This window comes from Antechinus flavipes, chromosome 2 (assembly GCF_016432865.1).
Source record: "Antechinus flavipes isolate AdamAnt ecotype Samford, QLD, Australia chromosome 2, AdamAnt_v2, whole genome shotgun sequence".
Classification (NCBI taxonomy): Eukaryota; Metazoa; Chordata; class Mammalia; order Dasyuromorphia; family Dasyuridae; genus Antechinus; species Antechinus flavipes.
In genome coordinates, this window is record NC_067399.1 from 377,168,267 (window position 1) to 377,194,178 (window position 25,912).

At 37.8% G+C, this 25,912-nt stretch overlaps 1 protein-coding gene across 6 annotated transcripts in view; it reads right to left on the bottom strand.

Annotated features, from left to right (window-relative positions):
- EVL (Enah/Vasp-like) overlaps positions 1 to 25,912 on the bottom strand; it is a 261,471-nt gene that overhangs the window by 94,821 nt on the left and 140,738 nt on the right. For 5 of the 6 annotated variants that reach the window (XM_051978387.1, XM_051978385.1, XM_051978389.1 and 2 more), the window contains exons 2-3: positions 11,202 to 11,370; positions 1,532 to 1,709 (exon numbers count right to left, since the gene is read on the bottom strand). In XM_051978387.1, coding sequence (XP_051834347.1) covers positions 1,532 to 1,709; positions 11,202 to 11,370 — 347 coding nt within the window. Of the gene's footprint in view, positions 1 to 1,531; positions 1,710 to 11,201; positions 11,371 to 24,955; positions 25,070 to 25,912 lie in introns of those variants that run through there. The other variant, XM_051978386.1, reaches the window with a different exon arrangement.

The following is a 25,912-nucleotide window of genomic DNA, read 5'->3' on the forward strand; positions in this document are numbered from 1 at the left end:
TATTCTGCTTACAATGAACAACATGCTAAGGCATAGAGAATGGGTTGTGATCTGCATTCATGGAAGATGTTCCCCACATGGATAAAATAGCATCTTGGAACACTGATGTGATAGTAATAATCACAAGAATTCACATTGATAGTGATCTAAAGTTTAACGAGCACAGTAAGTGGTTAGCAATTTATTTTACTCCCCTTCCTTTTAAAATGAATTATTATTTGACTTTCTCCCCCTTTAACTGTTCTTTCTTTCACCTCTTTCCTTCACAAGCTAATTTGCAGAAGACAGATGAGAGTTTCTCAGATAAGGCTCACTCCTGATGAAAAGACTTCTTAGGTTTGGGCCATTGAACTTTATGCTGCATAGGAAAGCTAATTCACCTCAAGCCTGAGCAGCAATTTCTGCTCCTCCAATTGTCCAAGATGCCTCTGACTTAGATGGGAGTTTTATAAGCACATTTAACTACTCTCTAAAACTTTAAGCAGCTCTCTGGTGAGGAAGGCTCAGAACACTGCAGTTCTAAGAGATCAGATGCTGGAAGGAAACTTTTCAAAGGTCATAGGAAACCCACCAAGCCTTGAGCAGATATGTAGGCAGGCAGTGCTTTCTATATCTGTAAAAGTCCTGAAATAGCCATATGAGGGCTGCACACTGAGACAGCAGGCGTGACATTCCCCACTCTCTGTCTCCTGTCTAGTCTAGGCTTGGGGCCAATGATTTTCCACTATAAACTTCAATTTTATTGATAGTAATGTTTACACTAGCTAGCAGAAAAGAGCTACCCTCTCCAGCTGAGTAGCAGAAGTCCCAGCTATGAGATTCTCCATTAGAAAATATCTATGGATAATGGAATTGGTGCTACTGGGGTTCCAGAATGCCTCTTTCTCCTTCTTACACCTCCATCGTCTCAACATACCATTTTGTTATCTTGTTCCAAATTCAGTACATATGGGAAGAAAATAGGATTTGGATTCAGACTGCTGTCTGTACTAGAAATGTTAGTGTACTAGAAAATGCTCCAGAGTTAGAGGTCCTGGGTTCAAATCCTTCCTCTGAATGTCTAGTTTTTTTTTTAATCTTTCTGGATTTCAGTTTCCTTATTTGTAAAATTTACAAAATTCTTTATTGTAAAATTAGTAGAAGCTGGTTGTTGAGATCTTTTAAAACTGTAAAGCAATCATCCCATGACTTCTGTTCTACCACTAATTATTCATATGACTTTGGACATGTATACCTTGTTTTTCTCACCTGAAGGAGTTTCTCCAGTCGATGGGAATTCTATTCTCCAGAAAATGGGAAGGAGATGACAGGAAAGCATATATAAATAGATCTTGATGGGCAGCTAGCAAGCAAACATAGTTCTCACACATGACAAGTAAAATTCCCCCTCCCCCTTCATTCTTTCTTCCCTTTCCTTTTATTCTTAAGGTAAGTTTAGCCTAGAATTCCAGTTAATACTATTTGACCCCAATAAAGAAAGCCCCAGAAGGGCAGAAAAATGTTCCCATGTAGAACCCTAGGGGCTGCTTACCTCCATCTTGGGAATTCATGATGTTCAGAGCAAAGAGCATTGCATTGGAGAAGGTGGTCGCTTCTTCCTTGCTGGCGAAATTCAAGCCATAGACCTGCCGGGCATCTCGCCACTGGTGAAATGTTGGCGTAGCTTGATTGTACTTCAGCCCTTTCACAATTGAATAATTGATCACGACCTGGAAGAGGGAGGCGGTGGAGGGAGAAGAGACACGAGTAAATAAATAAAACTAGGCAGGTAAGAGGGTGGAAGGAAGATAGACAACTACTGCCCATATAAACCACACTAGATGTAAGAGCCCCAGGGAGAAATTTTCCAGCTTGAGAGATGGAGCTGGAGAATGAAAGAAGCAAGAGAGGACAGGCTTTCAGACTTGGAACTTGATGCAGTAGAAAGAACTCTAAACTTGAGGTAAGAGAATCTGAGGTGCTAGCTGAGTGCCCTTAGGCAAGAAGTCCCTTTACTTCTTTAGGTATTCAGATTCTTCATCTATAAAGGGAAATCATTGTAATTAAACTCTAAGGTCCCCATCAACTCTGAGGTTTTCATTTAATGAATACTTAAGTGCCCATTCTTTTTTTCAGTCCTATGGGCAAAAAGAATATTTTTATATTCAAAAACTGATATATCTATTACATTTATAGATATAGATATCTATGTATAGATATACATACACACATATAGATACATACATATACACACACACGACACAGGTCTTGCCCTCAAGAAGTTCACATGCTTACCTAAAAAAATTATACAATGCATAAATTAGATGACAAAAGTTGGTATGTAAGAAGGCCAATAAACACTAGGTACATAGTAAGTGCTTAATAAATTCTTGCTGACTAACCACTGCTTTCAATCTAGATCTTCTCTAGATCATACTTCACACTTCCCATAAACTTCCTAATGCATTTCTATGATCATATCATTCCACTGTGCACAAACCTTTTTTAAAGCTTTCTCCTACTTACATACAGAAAACTATCACTCCCAATGCTGACATTGAAGGCTCTATCAAATCTGCCTCCAGGGTGCCAGTTTATCCTCATCTTAACCTATTTCCTTCAAGTATTCTGTGTTTCAGTTCAGTGGGGCTACTTGTCCAACAGCCATTTTTGTTCTGAAATTTCTTGTCTCCACCATGCCTTTGCTAATACTACTTCCATGGCTTGGAAGTACTATGTGAATGTTTTAGAAATTCAGAAAAGTGCGGGTGAGCTCTATGGTTAAGGGGTCAGAAGGAAGGGGCTTCCAAGGGAATTTCTAACTCTCATACTTTTCTCAGTCCTCATCTTCTTTGCTTTCACTGCATCATCTGATCACTTCTTCCTGGATATCCTCTTCTTTGTTTTTGAGTATGATGCTGATCTTTCTCGGTTATCATCCAACTATCTGGACTTTTCTCAGTCTCCTTTGCTGGATCATCAACCAGATCCTAGTTCTTAATTCAAGCTGTCTCCCAAGGCTTTAGTATGGATTCCCTTCTTTTTTTTCCCTATACCTTTTCTTGTTGATTGCATTAGTCTCCTAGGAATTCAATTCTCATCTCTTTTGGCCCTCTATACTTAGCCCTAACCTCTTTTGAACTCCAATACCATATCACCAACTCCCTAATGGGTATTTACTCAGCAAACTCGTTAAATTCCTCCACTCCTTCCTAACTTCCCTATTTCTGCTTAGGCTTCCACTATCCTTTCAATCATCTAGGTTGTTAAGTTTGGAGTCATTCATGATTTTCCCTCTCTTTCATCTCCTGCCTGCCCTATATTTGAGCTGCCAAGTCTCAATAATTCTTTGTCTACAACATCACTGCCATGATTCCTTTTCTCTTCCACTAATATGGTTACTACCATTCTGACTCAGGCCCTCATTATCACTTGCCTGGGTTAATGTAATAGTCCCATATTGCATGTCTCTCCTCCCTCTAATCCATCTTCCATATAGCTGACAAATTAATATTCTTTAAACACAACTCTAACTATCTTATTTCTTGGCTTAAGAAGCTTCAAAGGAGCCCAATTGAATCCAGGATAAAATATAAGTGGCTTGGAATTAAAAACCTGTCAATCTGATTCCATTCTACCTTTCCATGCTTAATACACATGGCTCCCCTACACACCCTGAAAATTTCAGTATAATTGACTTATTTCCCTATACACAACATTCCATATCCTGTTTCATTTCAATGTTTTTGCTTTTGGCTACCTGCTATGTCTAGAATATATTCCCTCCTTCCACTTCCGTGGTTGGAGAGTATTATCTGGAGGAAGATCCAACAAAGGTAGAAAGGGAAGGAAGTTAGGTAGGAGAAAAATCAGCAGTTCAGGAGAATGGGATAGTGAGTGATAAGGGAAGTAAGGGTCCACAGTTAGCAACTGTGAGGGTCCAGTTGAAATTGTGTAACATACATTTGTTATGGATTCAGAATAGCTGCATGATTTCCTGCACCTTCATTTAACAGTATATGTGAAGGGAACTAATGAGGGGAGTGATCTAAGGCAGAGGCTGGGCTGGGCATAATCAGCAATTTAAAGGAGGCTAAGGATTCAAGAGAGAAGGACAATGTAGAATTAACTTAGTTTACCAAGGAGTTAAGAAGGAGAAAAGAGGAAAAAGTGGCTAGTGCAGGGGAGATGGCTTGGGAGAAAACTGAAGGGTTAAGGGATCGGAGCACGGCAGATACAGAGCAGGGTTATGTAAGGAAAGTCAGAGGGAGAGGTAAAAAACCAAAAGATTATGGTCAGATGATGGGATTTCAGAATTCTTGAACATTAGAGGTGGTACAATTGTGGGTAAGAGCAAGATCAAAGGCATTAAGCTTGCTCTGTGTGACTGTAAAGATCAGAAAGAGAGTTAATTAATAAATATTTATTAGGTGTTTACTATGTCCCAGAGCCTGTGCTAAATACTAGAGATGCAAAAAATGTCAAAAGGCAGTTCCTGCCCTCAAGAAGCTTACAATCTAATAGGGATGACATCCTTCAAACAAATATATACAAATCAAGCTATAGAAAGAACACTGTAATTAAGAAGCAGGAGAAGATAGGATTTTAGATGGAATTTAAAGGAAGCCAGGGAGGTCAGTAGTTAGGATGGAGGAGGAAAAAAACCAAAGGGTGGAAGTTAGAGGGAAGAAGATACAAGCTCAATGCTAGGAAGAGCTCAATGTCACTGGAGGTATTCAAGCAGATGCCAGAAAAGCACCTGCCAGGAATTCTGTAGGAATTCCTACACTGGGAAAAAGTTCAGATTAAACATCTTTTAAGTGTTTATTTTTATTTTGTATTCTTGAAGTACAATGTAGAGAGGAAAGAACATTTGATTTAGAGGCAAAAGAACTGAGTTCAACTTTAAACTCTGATACTTAATTTATAATTTCACTTTACTAAACCTCAGTTTCCTTCTCTCTAAAGTGAGCCGCTTTGAATAGATGATCATTAAGATTTCATCTAGCTTTAGATAGTTTAAGCCTATGAGTCTATATAGGGCAGTTAGGTAGCACAGTGGTTAAAGCACCAGACCTGGAGTCAGAAACACCTGAGTTCTGCTTCAGACATGACTAGCTATGAGACCCTGGGCAAGTCACTTAATCCTGTTTGCTTCAGTTTCCTTATCTGTTTTTAAAATGATTTGGAGAAGGAAATGGCAAATCGTTCTAGTGTCTGTGTCAAGAAAATGCCAAAAGAGGTCAAAAAAAGTTGGACACAATTTAAAGTGACTGAACAACAAGAACATACATGTTATTGTCTATCAATAGTATATGGGATCAGAAGATGATAGATTTAGACTTGGAAAGGGTCTCATCTGGGTCAGAAGTGTCAATATAGGCCAAAGCAGATTAAAATGCAATCGGGAAATATTTTTTAATACAATAGAACATAGATAATGTTAATAATGTGGTTTTCTTTTCTGTTTTTTTTAATATGTGATTTTCTAAGTCAAATATTCTAAGCTATTTCAGGGATACACATATAACATTTAGTGGCCTACATTTTTATTTTAGTTTGATAACAATAGTCTAGCCCAACCCTCTCATTTTACAGATGAAGAAAGCCAATGTAGAGAGGGCAAGTGACCAGAAGAGACACACATTTTCTCTCTTCCACTGCTGTGCTTTTTCTGATCATACTAGGGTCAGTGCTCTATAACTCATCATAGCCCTTAAGTACTCTGAAAACTTTGAAGTTCTGACTAAAGTCAGAAATACTCTCAGATTGAGTGATTTAGCCTAGGCATTCCCCTGCATTCTTTGAATGATGATCCAAGGGAATGACAAAATCCAGAGAAAGAAAACAGCCCCTGGAGAGCTGCTCATTCCTATGCCTTCTGCTAGGATCAATCACTCCACCTGAGGCGAGATGAAATGGGCTTCCTTACTTTCTCATGATAATTTATTCTTTATGGGGTCTAATATTATTAGATAATATTATCTATTTTATTATATTTTTATTTAGTTGGTTAAATTGTTGCTGTTGTTCAGTCATGTCTGACTTTTATCACTTGATAATACTCCTTTGATCTTCACAATCCTGGGAGGCAGATGCTACAGATGAAGAAAGTGAGCCAGAAGTTAAGTGTATAGGGTTTAAATACTTACTAAGTTTCTGAGGTTGTATTTGGACTCATATTTTTCTGACTCCAGGACCAATACTTTATCTGCTATGCCAACTGGCTGTAGGTATTCTCCTTCCTTTTAGGCTATGTTGTGGTAGGACTGTAGTATCATCATTACAATTCAAAGGTATGGTGGACAAATGCTCAAAGTTATAGGTCTTAATTTACTACTTCCAGACCCACTATTTTTTTTCCTCCTTTTTATTCTGCTTAGCTCAAGCTTGGGCAAAATAGGCTTCCTTTGGTTTTGGGGCTTGGGGATTATTGCTTATAGGAGAGGTGTTGAGATTGGGATGTAGATTTGTCACTAATATGCAGTGTGACATTGGGCAAACTGCTTCTGTCTCTGGTTCACAGTTTCTCAATATGTAGGAGAAAGAGATGGAGCAGATGATCTTTTAAGTTCTCTTAAAAGTTAATTATAAAATTAAAAGTTAAAAAGTTCATTTAGATTGATGCAACCATAATTTAACATTTCAATTTTTCTACATCCCCCTTTAAAGTATAATCGGTCTGAATAGTTCCTGAATGGTATACTGGATCAGGGCCAGGGATGTGCTGGAGCTTGAATAGGCTCTTTGAGCTGATTGTTAAATTTTCAGTATAAGTATTTATTCCTTGGTAATCAGCAAATGCTACTGGCACAGTCCTGCATCCTGCCTCCATCCTTTAGCTCCAGTTGTTAAATACCAGCACACTATTGGGCAGAGTTGTCTTGCTCATTAGATGAAAAAGATATCCTATCTTCAAGTGAAGGAAGTTTCTGAATATGTATTTCTTTTTTTAAAAAAGGTATTAACTGAACATCTTCTGCCAGTAAAGTCTAATTCTAGTTTAAGGGGCTGAGGTTGAAGGGATAATCATAGTTTTTGATCCCCATGAAGCTTGCAGTCTTTCACATGCACACATAGAGACTTGAAAATAAGGCAGAATGTTAAAGTGATCCCCAAAGTTTTACTAAGTGGAGGTTAGAAAAATAAGAGGGTACTTCCGATTGACAGGAGATAGGAAAATCTTAGAAGTAGGAAGAAGCATTTGGCCCTGGACTGGAAGAATAGGAAGGAATTCTATTGACAAATCTTGGAAGGAGAAAGGCATTAGAGATATATGAAGGTGTCCAGAAAATGCAAAAATGGGAATTTTGGGACTAGTTTGCTATCAAGTTTTGGCATATGGCCTTCCTTCTTTGGTTTCCTGTTCTCACGCTTCAGATTCATTCTGAAATGTTTCTGACAGATGCTGGTTGCAATTCATTCACCACAGGGAGAGGAAGCCTGGTGTGGTGAAGAGATTATGGGCCCAGGAGCAAAGAAACCATAGTTTTGGTGACAGCTCTGTCACTTACTGGCTTACTGTGTGATCTTGGACAAGTCCCTGTAATTTTCTAGGTTTCTATATCCTCATCAGTAAAATGCAAAGGTAAAAATCTCAAGTCCCTCTTCATCTTTGTCATTCTAAGGCACCATCATGTTCTAACATTCTGTGGTTTTATCCTATGACTTACAATAGCATAAAAACTAACCATTGCTCTTTCACATGAAGGAGCTTCCTACAGAATAATCTTTTGTAAGCTTCTTGAAGGCAAACACCTCGTCGCCCTTCCTTTTCATGCTAAAATGAAGCATGAGGCAGCTAGACAGAAGCTAACTAGAGCTTCATGGTTGGAGTCAGGAAGAACTGAGTTTAACCTCAGACACTGTGTGACCATGGATAAATGCCTATTTACCTCAATTTCCTCAACTGGAAAATGAGAATAATGATAGCACTTCCATCTCATGGTTACTGAATGAATCAAATGAGTTATTAATGCTTGGCACATAGTAAATGCTATATAAATTTTAGGCTATTATTTTAAAAACTCCAAAACTGCATAAACCTAAGATTTTAAGGACTTTACTGAAAAATGAAACAGAAAACACCAAAGTTACAGTTTTTTTTTTTATCATAGCCACTAAAAGTCACAATGGCCTGGGCACTATCTTAAAACCTTTTTGGCCCTCACTAAATCATCTGCTCCCAGGAGTTAGGAAACGTTGGACTTAACCACCAAACAGAACCCACACAACATGGGTTGTCTCCGCCTCTGTCCCAAATCTGTGATTCTCAAGTGGAGGATGTACTCACACATCCATCCTCAGCTTCTTTTCTGAGGCTTTGAAGATTAAAAATAAACTCCAGATGGGAAGGTGGCAAAAAGGGTGTTTATTCCAAATGCCTGCCATGCCCTCCCTTGTTTTTACTTATGAAAAAGACCTTGCCAGGGAGGTTAAGAACCACCTAAAATTTGCTCCTGTTCCCTAATCCTGTTACCAGTTGAGACTTGGTTAATATTGAATTTTAAATCATACACAGCTTCAAGAGGATTGGTCTTGGATTGGGAAAGCTGAGTTCAAATCTAGCTCTGATATGTAGTCACTGAACCATAATTTCTTTGTGTGAAAAAATGGGTACTACTATCTCTTGATGCTGTAATGAAGGAAGCATCTTATTAGTAGTGAAGTACAGTGAAGTAGTGAGTTGTATTAAGAACTGCTTAGAGTCACTGAGACGTTAACCAACTTGTCCTGGATCAGGCACCTGGGATTCAACCAGGGCAACCACTGAACCCAGATTATGGTGATTTTGAGGCCATATCTCTGAATGACAGACACTAGGCCATGCTCCCTCTTTCACTGTTTTTAATTACTTTACCATTGTTCCAAATAAGTAATTTACTCAGAGCCAAACAACCAATGGAAGTTGACAGTAGACTTTGAAGCCAGATCTTTCTTATTGCTTATTCCTTCTATCTATAAAAGGCTAAAAACTCTTGAGTTCATGCACTGAGGTTGGACAACCCAGCACTTAAGGCTAATTACTGTTAGGACAATACTCTATTAGAATATGCTTGGGAAATGACCCACTCCACTATTCTGTGCTGGCTCGATCTGTTGGTGTATAGAGAGATTTGGAGGAGGGATTAGAGGGTGGAGTAAGACAAGCCAGAGTGACTCCTGGACAGGAGAGGAAAAAGAGAGGTGTGGAGATTCCTGTGTCCATTCCTTTCATTTCGACCAAGAATAAAGACCAAGGACTTTTGCTTATCCTGACTCTGGCTGATTCTAAAGTATCCAGGGTGTTAACTCGGTCCTCACAATTGGCACCCAACGTGTGGACCAAGGACTCTACTTTCACTTAAGTCCCTGGTGACCAAGAAATTGGGTGAGTATTTTAATAGACAAACAGGAAACTTACTTTGTTAAGGGTTAAACTAGTAACCTTTTCTAGCTGCAATGGGGCAGATATTAGGGAAAGATTCTCCTCCACCCTCACCCCAAAGGAGATCTATAGGAAGCATACTCAGACTAATAAAAAGACAAGATTTAATTATAACTTGGGAGGAGATTGATGGATTCCTGGATACATCAGAACATACGTCCTCTTGATTCTTCAATGAAGAAGATACAAGAGCAGATAATTGGAAACTTGTAGGAGACCAACAATATTATAATGATAATGGTTCCAATTCAATTTCCAAAGAAACATTCTATATATACAACATAATACAATTGGTGCTTTCACCTCCTTTTCTGAAAAGTCAGGGAGGGCATGATCACCAACTTTTGGGGGCTCTCACCTTCCTGAGAAGTCAGGGATGGAATGACCACCTGTGTTCTAAAACAAAAGAAAGCAGGAGATGTAAAGGGCTGAAAACTCTTGAGTTCATCCACTGAAACCAAGCAATTAAGGCTAACTATTGATTGGACAATACTCTATTAGCATATGTTTGGAAAATGGCCTGCCCCATTATTCTGTGCTGGCTTGATCTGTTAGTGTATAGAGAGATTTGGAGGAGGGATTAGACGGTGGAGTAAGACAAGCCAGAGTGACTCCTGGACAGGAAAGGAAGAAGAGAGGTGTGGAGATTCCTGTGTCCATTCCACTCACTTTGACCAAGAATAAAGATCAAGGATTTTTGCTTATCCTGACTCCCCAGCTGATTCTAAAGTATCCAGGGTGTTAAGTTGGTCCTCACAGCTATCCTCTGACCCAAGACTCTGAAAGAGATCTTGGAGAAGACCTGCTTCTGGACTAACATGTTACAGAACAAATCAAGCAATAGACTTTTCTTAAATTCTTGCTCTGTGGCAGGCACTATGGTAAAAAGTGGAAACCCTAAGACAAAGACGAAATGGTTTCTGCCCTCAAGGAGTTTATGTTCTTTTGAGAGAGACAGACACATTCTTATAGGCATACACACACACCAAAAAATGTAATTTTGTTGGGGTCAAGGGGAGCAGGAAAAGATTAATGTGGAACCTGAAAATTGATCTCTTCCCCTTTCTTAACAGACATGGATAATTGGTTCAGAATGAAAGTGATTCAGAAAAACATATTAACATTTAACTTCTTTAGCACCAACAAATGGAATGATGGTTAGGGTTTTAACCATCAGACTCTCTACTCAGTCTCACCTAAAAAAGAAATGATTCTTAGGTATGACATACTCTTGAAAGATAATTGACCTTTGGAGACAAAGAGATTGTTCAAATGAAAGTTACAATAAGAGATGACATTTAGATAGTATTTTTTGGTTTACAAAGCACTCTGCATACATTGTTTCTACCTTGGAAAGTTAGTAATTCAGGTATTATCATCCCTATTTGACTAAAGTCCTCTGCCTGAAATGCTTTGCTTTCTAAGTTCTCTAACTTCCTTCAAATCCCAGATAAAATTTTATAGTCCACAAGATTCACCTTAAAGGTAGTGAATCTCTTCAATTCATCCTACATTTATATTTCTGGAACACAGCTGCATTTTTGCGTTCTCCCCCATGAGACTCTAAGTTTCTTGACAGCAGGATCTTTTTAAAAGATCTTTCTTTGTATCCCTGGGGTTTAGCATAGTGTTTAACACCTAGTAAGGGCTTAATGAAGGGGATATTCTCAGATTTTATAGATTATAAAGATTTTCCTTCTAAAGCCTAATGATTGGGGTCAAAAACCTCACGGGGTCTCTATGTCTTCTATCTAACTTCTCTGTCTATATATGCAGGTTGTGCATGGTTACTTACTTGTTGGTCTTGGAGCTTAACTCCGACGACCCTGAAGGTATTGCTGGCATTATTGTGGTAGATGTTGATCCGGCTGAATCCCTGCTGTCCTGGTTTGATTGGCACCCATTTCTTACTGGTGTCATCGTAGACCATCACGGAAGCCCGGGCTTGGCAAATACTCTGTTCACTGGGGAGCAGAAGAAGACACAGATATCAGATCATTGGTCAAGCTTCCTTTGTCCTTTAATTATATTTAATCAGGCAAGAGGTTGACCAATATAATGGAGAATTTCTTACAATCATGCCAGCTAAAAATTCATCCAGATGTCAGGGATACGATAGTTTTGTTTTTTTTTTTTTTTTGATGGTGGAGGATAGAGGCAATTGGGTATAATGACTTTCCCAGATGTTAAGGAAAATTTCTAAATAAAATGGAAAGACTGAACTATGTAACTTCTAAGAGCTGCCTCCCAATTTTGAGATGCTGTGAGTTTAAAATGATACAAGTCTAAGATTCTAAGACTATGATTCTAGGTTTCCATTAATAATAACAATAATGAAATTTTAATAGTGCTATAAGGTTTATAAAGTACTCACAAATATCTCATTTTATACTCACAACAACTCTGGGAGTAGGTGTTATAATTATCTGCAAAATCATAATTTTACAGATGCCTCAGTTAAATGGCAGGATTAAATGACTTTGCTCAGTGTTGTAGGGGTAATAGTGTCCAAGGATGGGTTTGAACTCAGATCTTCCTTCCTCCAGGTTTTGGTACATCATCACTGCCCTCATTGCCAGGATAAATGTATCCTGGCACAGTATTTTATTTTTATTTTTATTTTCTGGTGAAGCAGTTAGGGTTAAGTGACTTGCCCAAGGTTACACAGCTAAGTACTAAGTACTTGAGACCGGAGTTGAATTTGGGTCCTCCTGTCTCCAGGGTTGATTCACGGTGCCATTTAGATGCCCCCTAGTATTTTCAAATAAATAGATAACAATGTGATCAGATAATCTTCATAAGAAAGGCATTTTTTTCCTTTTTTTATTATAGCTTTTTATATACAAAACATATGCATGGGTAATTTTTCAACACTGACTCTTGCAAAACTTTCTGTTCAAACTTTTCCCCTTCTTTCCCCCACCCCCTTCCCTAGATGGCAGATAGTCCAATACATGTTAAATATGTTAAAATGTGTTAAATCCAATATATGTATACATATTTATGTAGTTATCTTGCTGCACAAGAAAAATCAGATCTAGAAAAAAAAAGAGAAAAAAAAACTGAGAAGGAAAATTAAAATGCAAGCAAACAATAACAGAAAGAGTGGAAATGCTATGTTGTGTTCCACACTCATTTCCCATAGTTCTCTCTCTGGATGTAGCTGAGTGTCTTCATTACTGAACAACTGGAACTATTTTGAATCATCTCATTGTTGAAGAGAGCCACATTTATCAAAATTGATCATCGTATAATCTTGTTATTGGCATATATAAGGATCTCTTGATTCTGCTCACTTCACTTAGCATCAGTTCACATAAGTCTTTCCAGGCCTCTCTGAAATCCTCTTGCTGATCATTTCTTACAGAACAATAGTATTTCTTTTCTTATAGAACAATAGTATCCCATAGCATTCTTATGCTTGATGGGCATCCATTCGGTTTCCAGTTCCTTGCCACTACAAACAGGGCTGCCACAAACATTTTGGCACATATAGGTCCCTTTCCCTTCTTAGTATCTCTTTGGGATATAAGCCCAGTAGTAACACTGCTGGATCAAAGGGTATGCACAGTTTGATAACTTTTGGGGCATAATTCCAGATTGCTCTCCAGAATGGTAGGAAAAGCATTTTTATAACACCTTATTTCTTCAGTACTCTGCTTTCCAATATCCATATTGCTTCATAATGTATCCCAGAAACAGAGGGAAAGGAAAAATGCATTTGAGCAACAAGAAAGAGATGTCACAAAAGTCCCTAAACAAAATCTATGAATTTAATTAGTCTGTCACTCAGATCCTATTAATTCTTACTTTACGCGGAGTTCTTACAGATTGAATGATCTAATTTCCTATTCCATAGTAAATTTAGAAATAGGAAATGAGAAGTGAGAGAAGAGAGGTTGCTATGGGTAGCGCACCCCCCCCATCCAAAAGAGGGAGAAGTGACAACTGAAAGTGTGGGAGGTGTCAGAAACACTAAAAAGCAAACATAAAAAATCACAAAATAGCAGCCCATGGCTTAGTACAGGGGCAAGGAACTTCACAGATCGTGGGTGGCTTTATGGATATCAGTATTATAATACTGGATAAAAATTGCTATTTATTATATATAAATTTAAGAAAAGGTTAGGATTCAAAAATTTCAAAAAAAGTTTTTTTTTTCTTTTTCAAGTGGCAGAGATATATAGGATCCATTCTGGGAAGATTTTTGCTCCAGAAGACGATATATATATATATAGTTTAATAGACTTGTAATGGAGAGAGCCATATGCATCCAGAAAAAGGAGTATGGGGAGTAAATGTGGATCACAATATAGTATTTTTACCTTTTTTGTTATTGTTTGTTTGCTTTCTTTTCTTTCTCATTCCCTCCCCACACTTTTTTTAATCTGATTTTTCTTGTACAGCATGATAAATGTGGAAATATGTTTAGAAGAGTTGCACAAGTTTAACCTATATTGGATTACTTGCTGTCTAGGAGAAAAGAGTGGGGGGAAGGACAGAGAAAAATTTGGAACACAAGATTTTTCAAGGGTGAATGTTGAAAATTATCTTTGCATGCATTTTGAAAATAAAAATCTATTAGTAAAAATTAAGCAAAAGAAAAATTAATAAATAAAATCAAAACCATTCTCAAAAAAAGGTTTGCTGCTTAGAATGGCAAACTCACAGTTATTCAGAAAAATGGCTCTGTCCTCCCTGATGATTCTGAAAAGATAAGGCTTTTTTAAACTAACCCTTAGTTATCAGTAGCAATGTGAACTAGTCATTCCGTTGCTGTCTGGTTTTTTGCTCCTTCCCTGGAGTGTGTAAGCAAGGGAATGGCTAGTAAATCTAGGTAGCCTGCCCTAGTTGTGTGATTTTGAGCAAATCACTTCTATCTGTAGTACAAGAAAAAAAGCACTCAAGACACATCATTTATTAAATGTTTACCATGGGCCAAGATTGTGCTTCATATTAGAGACACAAAGAAAAACCACTTCTACCCCACCACCAGCCCCATCAAACACCCCCCAACAACTGACGTTAGCTGGAATTTGAAGTAAACCAGTACTGTAACAGGTATCAATGAGGAACATTCCAGTCATGGGAGATAGCCAATGAAAATGTGCAGGGTTGGGAGATGTTGTGTTTAATGTAAGAAACATCAAAAAGACCAGTGTCACTTTATCAGAAGTTGTTGTTTTCATTGTTTTCAGTCATGTCTGATTCTTCATGACCCCATTTGGAATTTTCTTGACAAAGATGTTGGAGTGATTTGCCATTTTCTTCTCCAACTCATTTAACAGGTGAGGAAACTGAGGAAAACAGGGATAAGTGACTTGCTAGTAAATGGCTGAAGGGGGATTAGAATTAAGAAGATGAGGCTCTATCTATAGTACTATAAGTATAAGTAGCTATGAGATTATAATGCTGTTCATCCATGTCTACTATTAATAACTCCATTTAAGGTTTTCTTGGCAAAGAGTGGTTTGCAATTTCTTTCTCCAGTTTATTTTACAGATGAGGAAACTGAGGCAAACAGGGTTAAGTGACTTGTCACACAGCTACTAAGTGTCTGAAGCTGAACTTAAACTCGGATCTTTCTGACTCTAGGTGCCAAACTCCATTCATTGCATCATCTAGCCTGCTCTCATTCTATAAAATGTGGAGGGAAATAAAGTGTAGAGTGATAACTTCGAAGGCAGACAGTAGTCAGGTTACGAAGGTTTTAAAAGCCAAGCACAGAAATTTATATTTGAATTGAAAGCACTTAAATGAATGGTGTGTGTGTGTGTGTGTGTGTGTGTGTGTGTGTGTTTGTGTGTGTGAATGAGAAACAGAGACAGAAACAGAGAAAGAGACAGAGACATAGAGAGACACAGAGGGACAGAGAAAGAGACAAGAGACACAGAAAAACACAGAGAGACAGAGATATAGAGAAACAAAGAGACATACTGAGAGAGAAAGAGACAAAGACAGAGACAGAGAGACATACACAGACACAGAGAGAGGATAGTTAGTTTGTTTTGTTTTAGGAAAATTATTCTGTTTTTCGTTTTGTTTTGTTTTTCCCTGAGGCAACTGGGGTTAAGTGACTTGCCCAGGGTTACACAGCCAGAAAGTGTTAAGTGTCTGAATCAGATTTGAATTCAGTTCCTCTTGACTTCAGGACTGATGCTCTCTCCACTGCACCACCTAGCTGTCCCTAGGAAAATTATTCTGACAGTTGAATGCAAGATGGACTGACTGGAGTGGATATAGACTTGAAGCAGGGAGATGACAGATGACTTATGATAGCCCAGGTATGAAGCACTGAGAGCCTGCTCCAGGATGGTTGTAGTGTCAAAGAAGAAAAGGGGAGGGGCATATGAGAGATTATGAAATTAGAAAGAACAGGCATATGAGATGAATGATGAAGAAGACTAAAGAATCTAAGAGATACAGAAAAAGAGGAAGGCATGGGGAATGAGTGCAAAGACAGAGATAGATGGGGAATGGATGAGGGACAGTTAGAAGGTCAGTTTGACTGGATTATCGTGTGGGTAAAGGAAAACTATTATGTAGTAATCCTGGAAAAGCAGTTCTGGCTAGGTTGTGATGAGCTTTAAACTGATGGTTAGTTAAGTGTCTTGTACACTTGGGCAGTAATTCTCACTTAAATCAATATTAGATTCTGATTCCTCTAACTGTAAAGTAGGATTAGTACTATCTGCCCTGCTTCCCTCATGGGCTGGCATTTCAATGGATTAAATGAGATTGTGCTGGTATTTCAGAAAGTGCAAAAAAGTACTTTGGAAACTAAAGCAATACAGAGAGGAGTAAGTGATGGTTATTGTCTTGGCCACAGTGGAGGATGTCTGCAAATAAAATCAGAGGAGGCAGAGAGCCCAGGCTCTAAGAAGAGTTTGGAAAGCCCTGAGTTGTTTACTTTAAGCACAAGTAAACTGGCTTGAAACCCATCAGTTAGCAAACGTCCCCCGCTGAGGACAAAGTGATTTGCACAGAGAAGCCAGTAGTTTATAAAAATAAATCTGCCTGCGTTTAGCCACTGGGCTGAATTGAAACTTATCCTCAGAGCCCTGAGCCACTGAGAAGGAGGGGAAAAATGTTTTCTTTGAGAATTTAAAATGTTCATTTTTCTCTGGAGCATGTCCCTGGACAACCTGAGTCACAAACATAGAATCTGGAATTGGAAGAGAGCTTAAGAATGTGTTTAGGCCAATTCTGCCCTATGGATGAGTCCCCTCTATAGCAGTCCAGATAAGTGGAAATGAAGTCTCTGCTTGGATTCTTCCAGTGAAAAGGACCTCCCTTCTTAGCTTTCAGTGTTAGGAAGTGGGTCCTCATATAGAGATAATATCTTCTTTCTCTAACTTTGGCCCTAGTTCTGTCCTCTGGGGCTAAGAAGAACACATTTAATCCCTCTTAATTTTAACTGCCTTTAAAGTATTTAATTGTAATAATGATGTCCCTGCTTATCATTCTTACCCAGAAGAACATTTCTCCCCCTAATTCATTTAAACAGTTCTCATATGATAGGATTTCCAGTTTTCTCCTGATCCTGACCAACCAACCAACACGTATTTATTACTCATTTACTATGTGCCAAACATATGGGGCAGCTATGTGGCGCAATGGAATAGAGTGCCAGACCTGGAATCAGGAGACATGAGTTCAAATTCAGCTGTATGATTGTGTTTACCTCAGTAACTCCTCTGTAAAATGAGTTGGAGAAGGAAATAGCAAATCATTCTAGTATCGTTGCCAAAAAAAAACTCCAAATGGAACTATAGAGTATGACTGAAATGGCTCAACAACATGTGCCAAGCACTGTGCTAAACACAATGGGGACACAAAGACCAAAAAAAAATATATAAAAAGAAGAAGAAAAAAGAAAAAAAAAGAATTTCAGGATTAAAAAGGAAATTGATGTTTATTTATTCGACAAACAAGGATCTGTACTGGTCCTGAGACTGATATAAAGTTTAGTTAAGATAGTCTCTACCCTCACAGAACTTACAGTCTAGGAGGGGAATAAGATGAAATTGCAGAACTGAATATTGCATCATAAGTCTAAGAGGGGATGTAGAACACAGTTATTAGTTGGTTCTAGGAACATGGTAGACCCCTTGGCATTAAGGATGACCTCTTGCTTGGTATGAATTTCATGTTCCTCTATTGCGAATTGAAGCATTCTATGTATTTTCTTAGGGTGACATGGATTACATATTTAGAAATGAAAAAGGTCTTAGAGGTCAACTAGTTTTAACCCCCTCAATTTATCAATAAGTCATCTGGGCTCAGAGTGGGTAGCTAGTAGCTTGTCCAAGTTTGTATAGGCAGTACATGAAAGAGACAGGTCTTTTGACTCCAAATCCTGCACTTTCCACCATGGTCAGCAATAATATGTATATATTATAAGCATATGTGTGTGTGTATATACATATACACACACATACATATGCGCACACACATATATAAAACATACAGTTTGCAAAGTGTATTACACTATTATTTTAAAAATATTTAAAAGCACCTATGAAAAATATTATCTATTTTCAGAGAAATAGAAGTGTGAATGGTATGGTTTTACATATATCTATATCTATACATACACACACACACACATATATACATTCATATATATATAAATTATGTGTTTAATTGTTGCCTTTTTAAGAGGATGGTAGAGAAGGAAGAAGAAAAAGTGCACATCGGAGAACAAAAGAAAAATTAGAAGGAAGTACAGAAAAGCAAGATAACTGAAAACAATTTATTAATATTTATTAGTTTTGTTGATTTTTTTAAAGTAAACAGTCTGAAATGGAAATTCATGATTTTATATTGAATCCTTTATGTTGTGCTGTATACATGGAAATGTTCTTTTTTTTTTTTTTTGTCTTTTTGTATTTAAGAGCAAAATTAATTAAAAAAATAAAACCAAAGACCAAAAATAAACTCTAACTGCCTATTATTAACAACAGCTTTTACTCCATAACGGTACTCAGTTTCAAAAGTGCTTCAGTCCATCCTCTTTTGATTCTTGCCACCCCATGAAGTGAGTTATGAAAGTATTTGCTTTTCTCCATTTTACTGATGAGGGACCTGAGAGTCATACATAGGAAGTGAATTGCTTAGTATCATAGAGCTTGGGCTTGAGGTCTTTTGTCATCCTTTGTACTTTGATGATGCCCTTGGTAGAGGCAGAATCTTGGACTAGAGGGATGATGAGGCTACCATTTCCAATGTTGTTAAGAAAGGGGAATCCTCTAGATTTATCATGGACTACAGAGCTAAGCCAAGATCACCCAGACATCCTGCCCCACAATCAGAGCACCCGCAGCCTCACTTCCTTAATTACTTTGCCCATAAGGAAGTTTCTGTTTGGAGAAATCCATCCACTTCCCTAAGACCAACCAACACCATACAGCTGCTGCACTCAATGAAAAGAACTGAATCAGATCTCAAAATCAAATAATTATAGTGTTATCATAGATTTAGAGCAAGACAGATGCTCAAGGTCATGTATCCAAAGTTGTCAAACTCACAGTCAGCAAGATTCTCAAGTAAAGTTTGAACCAAATTAAAATGTAATTGCATAATGTCTAACACAATAAATAAAAATGTAATATAACATAGATAATATTAATTGACTTTCTAAGTCAATATGTGGTTAGCATATTCAATAGTATTTTATTTTCCCAAATACATGTAAAAAGACTTTAACATTCATATTTGTAAGATTTTGTATTCCAAATTTTTCTCCTTCTCAGCCTTACCTTCTCTCCCCCAAGACAGCAAGCAATCTTATATAGGTTAAATATATGCAATTCTTTTAAAGATATTTCCATATTTATCATGATGGACAAGAAAAATCCGAAGAGAAAAACCACAAGAAAGAAAAAACAAATAAAAAAGATGAAAATACTATGCTTTAGTTCACATTGTCTCCTTACATACTATATTCTTTCTCTCTCTCCTCCTCTCTCTTTCTTCCCTCTTTGACTTTTTGCATTTTCCATTCCAAGTCTATTGGAATTATGTATTTCTAGCATATTGACTTTCTATTTGCATTTGATCACTGATCTAGTCTAACCCCCTCATTTTAAGGAGAAGAAAACTGAAGTCTGAGGTTTGCAAGATCATACAGATAGTAAATAAGAGATAGATCTGAAGTCAGATACTCTGATTCTAAACCCAGTAGAGTCTACTATACTAGGGGTTTCAGTCAAGGCACTCAACAAATATTTATTAAGTGCCTACTATGTGCCAGCACTGGAGATACAAGAAAGGCAAAAACAGGATCTCAACCCTTAAGAGGCTCCCATTCTAATGGAGGAGGCAACATCCAAACAATTACATACACAAAAGTACGCAGAGTCTAATGGGAAGTATTCTCAGGGGGAAAGCTCTTGAGGAATAGGAAGGTTTAGGAACCAGGAAAAGCCTGAGATGTACCTGGGCCGAAGTCTAATGGAAGCCAGGAGGCAGCAATGAGGGCAGATGACTGGGAAGATGGAGGGAGGGATGGAGACAGCCGATGAAAAGGATCAGAATCAGGAGATGAAGTGCCTTGAAATCCGGTCCTTTGTCATGCTGTCCAGGACTCTTTCCCCTGTACTATGATGATGCCCCCTGATAGAAGTAAGACTAATGTTCCTAGAATATTGGAAAAGAACAATCTGCATGATAACTGGGAAAGTAGAAAGGGACCAAATTGGGAAGCACTTTAGTCATCAAACAAAACATTTTGTATGTGGTCACTGTGGGAATAGGGAGTCTGTGCAGTTTAAGATAAAGGGAAGTGACATGGGCAAATCTCCCCTCCAGAATGGCAGTTTGGCAGCTGAAGGAAGGATGGATTGGAGGGACAAGAAAGGAGGCAGGGAAACCTATTGGGAAGAAATTTTTGTACTCCAAGGATATCATCCACGATGATAATAGCCTGCCTAGATCAGAGTGGTAGCTGTGTGAATAGAGAAGAGATAAAGATGAGAGACGTAGCAAAGCTAGAAATGGAAATACTGAGTCAGAAATTCAGAAGGACACACAGAAAAGTAGGACAGCTTTGAAATCAATGTGCTGAATTTATCATTTTCTTTTAAAGATGAAAGTTGTACAAATAGAGATTTGTGGTTTCACATATACTTGCTGACTTGACTTGAATCTGCCTTTTCTATCCTTTGGATATAAAATTGCTCACGTATGTTAATTTTAAAATAACAAAAAAGTTAAATTGGAAAAAAAAAAAAAGATGTGTTGAACCTTGCAAAATTTTCACTGAGTGAAGACAATAACCAAGGCAGAGGGTCTTATATAAAGTTGGATGTGAAAGGAGAAGTAGAGGCATAAGCCATAGCATGTATTACCCATATATTCTTTGTTGTTCTGGACATTTCTGGGGGTTATTCATTTACCAAAATGTAAACTATGATAACTGCAACAACCCATACTTTTAGAGCACATTAAGATTATCACAATTATTTCTTTACAACAGAAGAGTTTGTAAAGAACCTCTCCCTGGTATATCTGTCCCTCTTCAAAAAAGAGATGACATGAGTATTATAAACCACATTTTAAAGATAAGGAAAAGGAAGGTTAAATGTGGGGTCAGAACCTATACTTAAACCCAGGTTATTTGTCTCTAACCCTAGCATTTTCACCACTGCATTCTGCTGCCTCCAAATTTATGCTATTGATTTGAGTGCTTCTACATGTTAGACAGAAATGATGTAGTAACTTACTGGAGAAAGGAAGGAAGAAGCTTCATTGAGCTTGAAAGCTTAGTCAATCAATCAAATAAACATTTATTAAGTGCCTACTATGTGTCAGGTACTATGTTAAATGCTGAAAATATAAAAAGAAATAAAAGACAGTGCCTACTCTAAAGGAGCTTACAATTTAATGAATGGGGAAGATAATCAGCAAACAAATATATATAAAAGTAAGCTATATACATGATGAAATAGGAAACGGGAGGTTGGGGAAGATTTCCTGTAGAAGGTGAGATTTTAGTTGGGACTTAAAGTCAGAGAGGTCAGTGGTCAGAGGGGAGGAAGGAGAGCATTCCAGGAAGGTGGTAGACCGAAAGAAAATGTCCAGAGCCTTAGCCTTGGAGTGAGAGGATCTGAGTCTCAGCTCTGTGATTCATGTGATTATGAGAGAGACTTTATATGTTTTGATTTGCAATCTCCTCTAAAACAGGAAGAATTCCTTCCCTGCTTCACTTTTCGGTATTATGACGGCCAAATAATCTAGTGGATATAAAGTGATTTGGAAAACACTAGACAGATATGGATGACTATTGAGAAATCAAAGCACTCTCTAAGGATTTCAGATCCTTCAGTATTGAGCATTCACAACCCCTCTAGGATTTAGTGAGAAGATTAAATATTGACTATTCTTTTTAAACTTTTGATATGTTTTGGTATCAAATAACTGATTGGTGGAAAAGAGAATGTAAATAGCACCTTGCACTTTACAACCAAAAATAGCTTTTTGACCAATGGTATCTGGGCACTAAAACTGCCGTCTGGATGGGAAGTTCACGGCATTTTGCCTATCATTTCTTGATAAGATTTCTCACGCTAAAAACAAATGGAAGATAGAACTAGTAGAAAAGGTCAATCTTACATCTGATTTAAGATTAAGTAGAAAAGGTTACAATCTAACACCTCTGTTCAAAAATCTTCAATAGCCTTCTACTGCCTAATAATTCAAGTTCAAACCCTTCTGGTCATACTTTATCTTTCCAGATTTTCTCATAGTATTCTCCTTTTGGTGCATTCTAAGTTCTGGCCAAACTAGACCAGTTTCTGCCTACAAACAGTGCCATGCTTTCCTTCCTCCCAACAATCCCCCAATATTTAATACATTTTATACTCCTCAGTTTCCTTGCTTTTGCTTATACTATTAGTAGGCATAGGATGCCCGCTCGTGCGCTTTCCCTCTCTCTCTCTCTCTCTCTCTCTCTCTCTCTCTCTCTCTCTCTCTCTCTCTCTCTTTTTGCCTTTTAAATTCCTTTAAAGTCCAATGCAAATACCATTTCCTTCTCAGCAAAGATCTTCACGCCACATCTGGGTCTTTGCTTTATACTTGACTGAAAGAAATAAATAACAACAAATGTACTTGCCAAGTGCCAGTATATACTGTAGTTAGTTTTGCCTGTGTGATATCATCTTCCTTCTGGTCTGTACAATATCTGAGAGCAAGAGCTGTAGATCAACTAAACATTGCTCGCCTCAGCCCCAACACTTAGCATCATGTACCCTAATGAAGATTCTCAGAGACCTATGTCCACTTAGCCAAAAGAAATCTTGGTCCAAGAAAGAACTGATATCTCCTAATCCCTGGAATATCTCTCTTAGTGATTCATCATAAACTGTATTCCTAAGAGGAAGGAGGGAAAAAGGGAAGAAAAGCTTCTGGGCCTTGAGTCTCAAAACCTGAGTTCTCTGGCTCTTTTCCCTAGGGTTGGGCTTTCATCATGCTGATATATCTGGCAAGCTTTTAGTTTCCTCATCTGTATCATGAAGTCATAGGGTTAGATTTGTTTCTTTTTTTTTAAATTTTAATTTTCTTTGGGGGGGTTAGATTTAAGACCCTTCTAGCTTTAACACCCTATGTTCTATGAATTTTGAACATCTTCCAGCTGAGTACTTAGAATTATACCAAGACTGGAGTTCAGTTCTGATGCGGGAAAATATTTAGAAAGGAATTTCCAATGGAAGTCTCCCTAGTATATTTTAATTGATAATGTAAATAACTGTTAGTGTCCTTTAATCACATAAACTTAACTAGCCTTTCACACAAACCAAGGAAGGAGGAAAATCCTCTCAGAAGTATGAAGCTGACCCAGAAATAAAACTTTTTCTCTCTGTTAATATACTTGGAGAAGGCAGTCATTCATCCAGGAGTGGGAAGTCTTGGATTCTAGCATTAGCTCAACTACTGCTACACAGAGCCTCAGACATATCACAGACATATCACTAAATACCAGAACTGGAAGCTGCCTTAGAATCACAGGATCTAACATACAGTGAGAAGGGGACCTTAGAGTCATAAAACATAGGATGTATGAACTAGTAAGGCATTTAGTATCACAGAACTAGAAGAGGCTTTCTAACATGAGAGAATATAGAATAGAATATATGGAGGAATCTTAAAATAACAGAACCAAAGAATGTCAGAAGTAGAAGAGGCTTTGAACTAATAGGATACAAATGACCAGAACTGGCAGAGGCTTCAATCATGGCATTGAAAAGCTGAACAGAACCTCTGAGATTAATATAGCTCCTTATCCCTTGCACTCTTTATTTTCCTTTTTAAAAACTAAAGAAACCAGGGTCCTTTTGATGACCCAAGTTTCAGTTTCTTCAGCCATAAAAGGGGTTAATAGTTTTTCACAAGGCTATTTGTGAGGATCAAATAAAATATTGTGTTTGAAAAACTGCATAATCCTATACAGATAAAAGGAACTATTATTTCCTTCCTGCAAAGATTGGAGAAAAAGGAATAAAGTTGAAAGGAATTCATCCCTGTTGGAGAAAGCAATGAAAACTTGACTCCAGAATATGGCAGGAATGGCGACTTGCAAACAAAAAAGTTCTTAAGAGAAGTTTCTCCTTCCTTGTGCCCTACTTTTTTCTCCCAGGCAAAAGTGATCACTCTCACTTCAAATTTCTCTTAGCACTTTGCCTGATTCTACTTTGTCTTGATCTGGTTCTCCTTTGTATCAAAGTTGTTTATGTACCTATTGATCCTTCCCCTTCCTGTCTATTTGAAGACAAGGCCTAACTTTTTATCACTGTAAGCTCAGTGCCTTGCATAGGATAGATGCTTAATACAGTTTTGATGAATTAAGTTTTAGAAGAAAGTCCTATGACATTTTCATTGTTGCAAAAACGACAGTTTCCCAATTTTCCCTTCCCTAGGATTTAGTCAGCCTCTTCCCACTTTCCTACCCCTTGATTCAGGCCACATTCTGGAAAATCCTGTTATGATGCTTTGACCATGCTCTGTACCCATTCACAGAGGTAGATTAGACCTTACCTCCTACCATCTTTGTGACCCTGTCTAGATGCAGAGCGAACCTGCTTTTTACAAAGAAGCCAGTCATAGAAGGGATATAAAATACAGAATCCTAAATTGGAAGTCAGGAGATTGGGTTGGAGTCTCAATTTTATAACTTATTAGCTGTATGATTTGGGTAACAGGAAAAGCCCTAAATGATGAACTTGGATTCAGAAGAGTAGATCTGAATTATGCCTCTGGCAATATCTAGTGCTATAGTTTCAGATGAATTTCTTCATCTCCATAGTTTTTAATTTCCTCGAGAAAATGAAGACTTTGGATTTGGTTCAAAAAAATTTCTCTTGGGCCTTGAATATTTTTGTAATTCTGGGAATTTTCTTCTCCAATCATTGTCTCTCCCAGTGTGTCTAGCATAATGCTCTGAACATAATAGGTACCTAATAAATAAATATTTACAGAATCTTCCCACTCTTGAAATCTCAATTTGATTGGTGCTAAATTCCCTTTTCCCCAAACCCCAAATCTAATACTCACCCTGACGCCATGTTCAAAAGTCTTGAGTTTAGGTGGTACCAAGACTTTCACCTCTGATACCTGAGGCTGAGTTTCAGTGGCAACTTGGCACCTTACACAGGCAACAATAGCTCTGGTGCAGACTCAACTTAAAACCCAACAGGAAAAGGAAATAGAGTTTAGCTACAAAAGGGAAATAGCCCCAAGTTAAAAATTGAAACTTGGAGCTAGAAATAGAGAAACAAAAGTACAGCTCCCCAATCTCAGAGCGTGAGAGAGGGTAAACTAAAGATCTAATCCGGAAATCCTGCAAGGCAAGTATTATTTTATTTATTTGAGACTGGAGGTCTCAGGTGTTGGGGGTGATGAGGACAGTAGAAAGGAAATGTGGGTTAAAAAAGTTTGACCATCTTGAAGGCACTTTTGAAATCATCTAGCCCAAATCCCTTAAATCACAAGAGGAAGACTCAGAGAAAGGATTGTCCAATGTCTCATTTTTAGTAAGTGACAGAGCAGAAATTTGAACCCTGATCTCTCATGCTTGGGGCAATTTCTACTTTACTGTGGTGCCATTTGGAAAGATTTATTGTATCATTAAGTGAGCTGGAAAGGTGGATAGCTCATTTGCCCAGAGTCCCCCCTCTTCTCTATTCACTCGTACATGTGTCAAAGCACTTATTTACTGTGTTTGCTACTAGGATGGATGCTCAGAAATTAGAATAGCTAACATTATATACCATTTAGTTTGCAAAGCACTTTATATAGGCTATATATCTATATAGGCTATTTAATCCTCATAAAAACTTTGTCAGGTAGGTGCTATTTTACAGCTGAGTAATTTTGGGCAGCTAGGTAGCACAGTACATAGAGTGCTGGGCCTGGAATCAGGAAATTTCTCTTTATGGGTTTAAATCTATTCTCAGAAACTCAGAAACTACACTAGCTGTGTAGCCCTGAGTAAGTCTCTTTGCTTCAGTT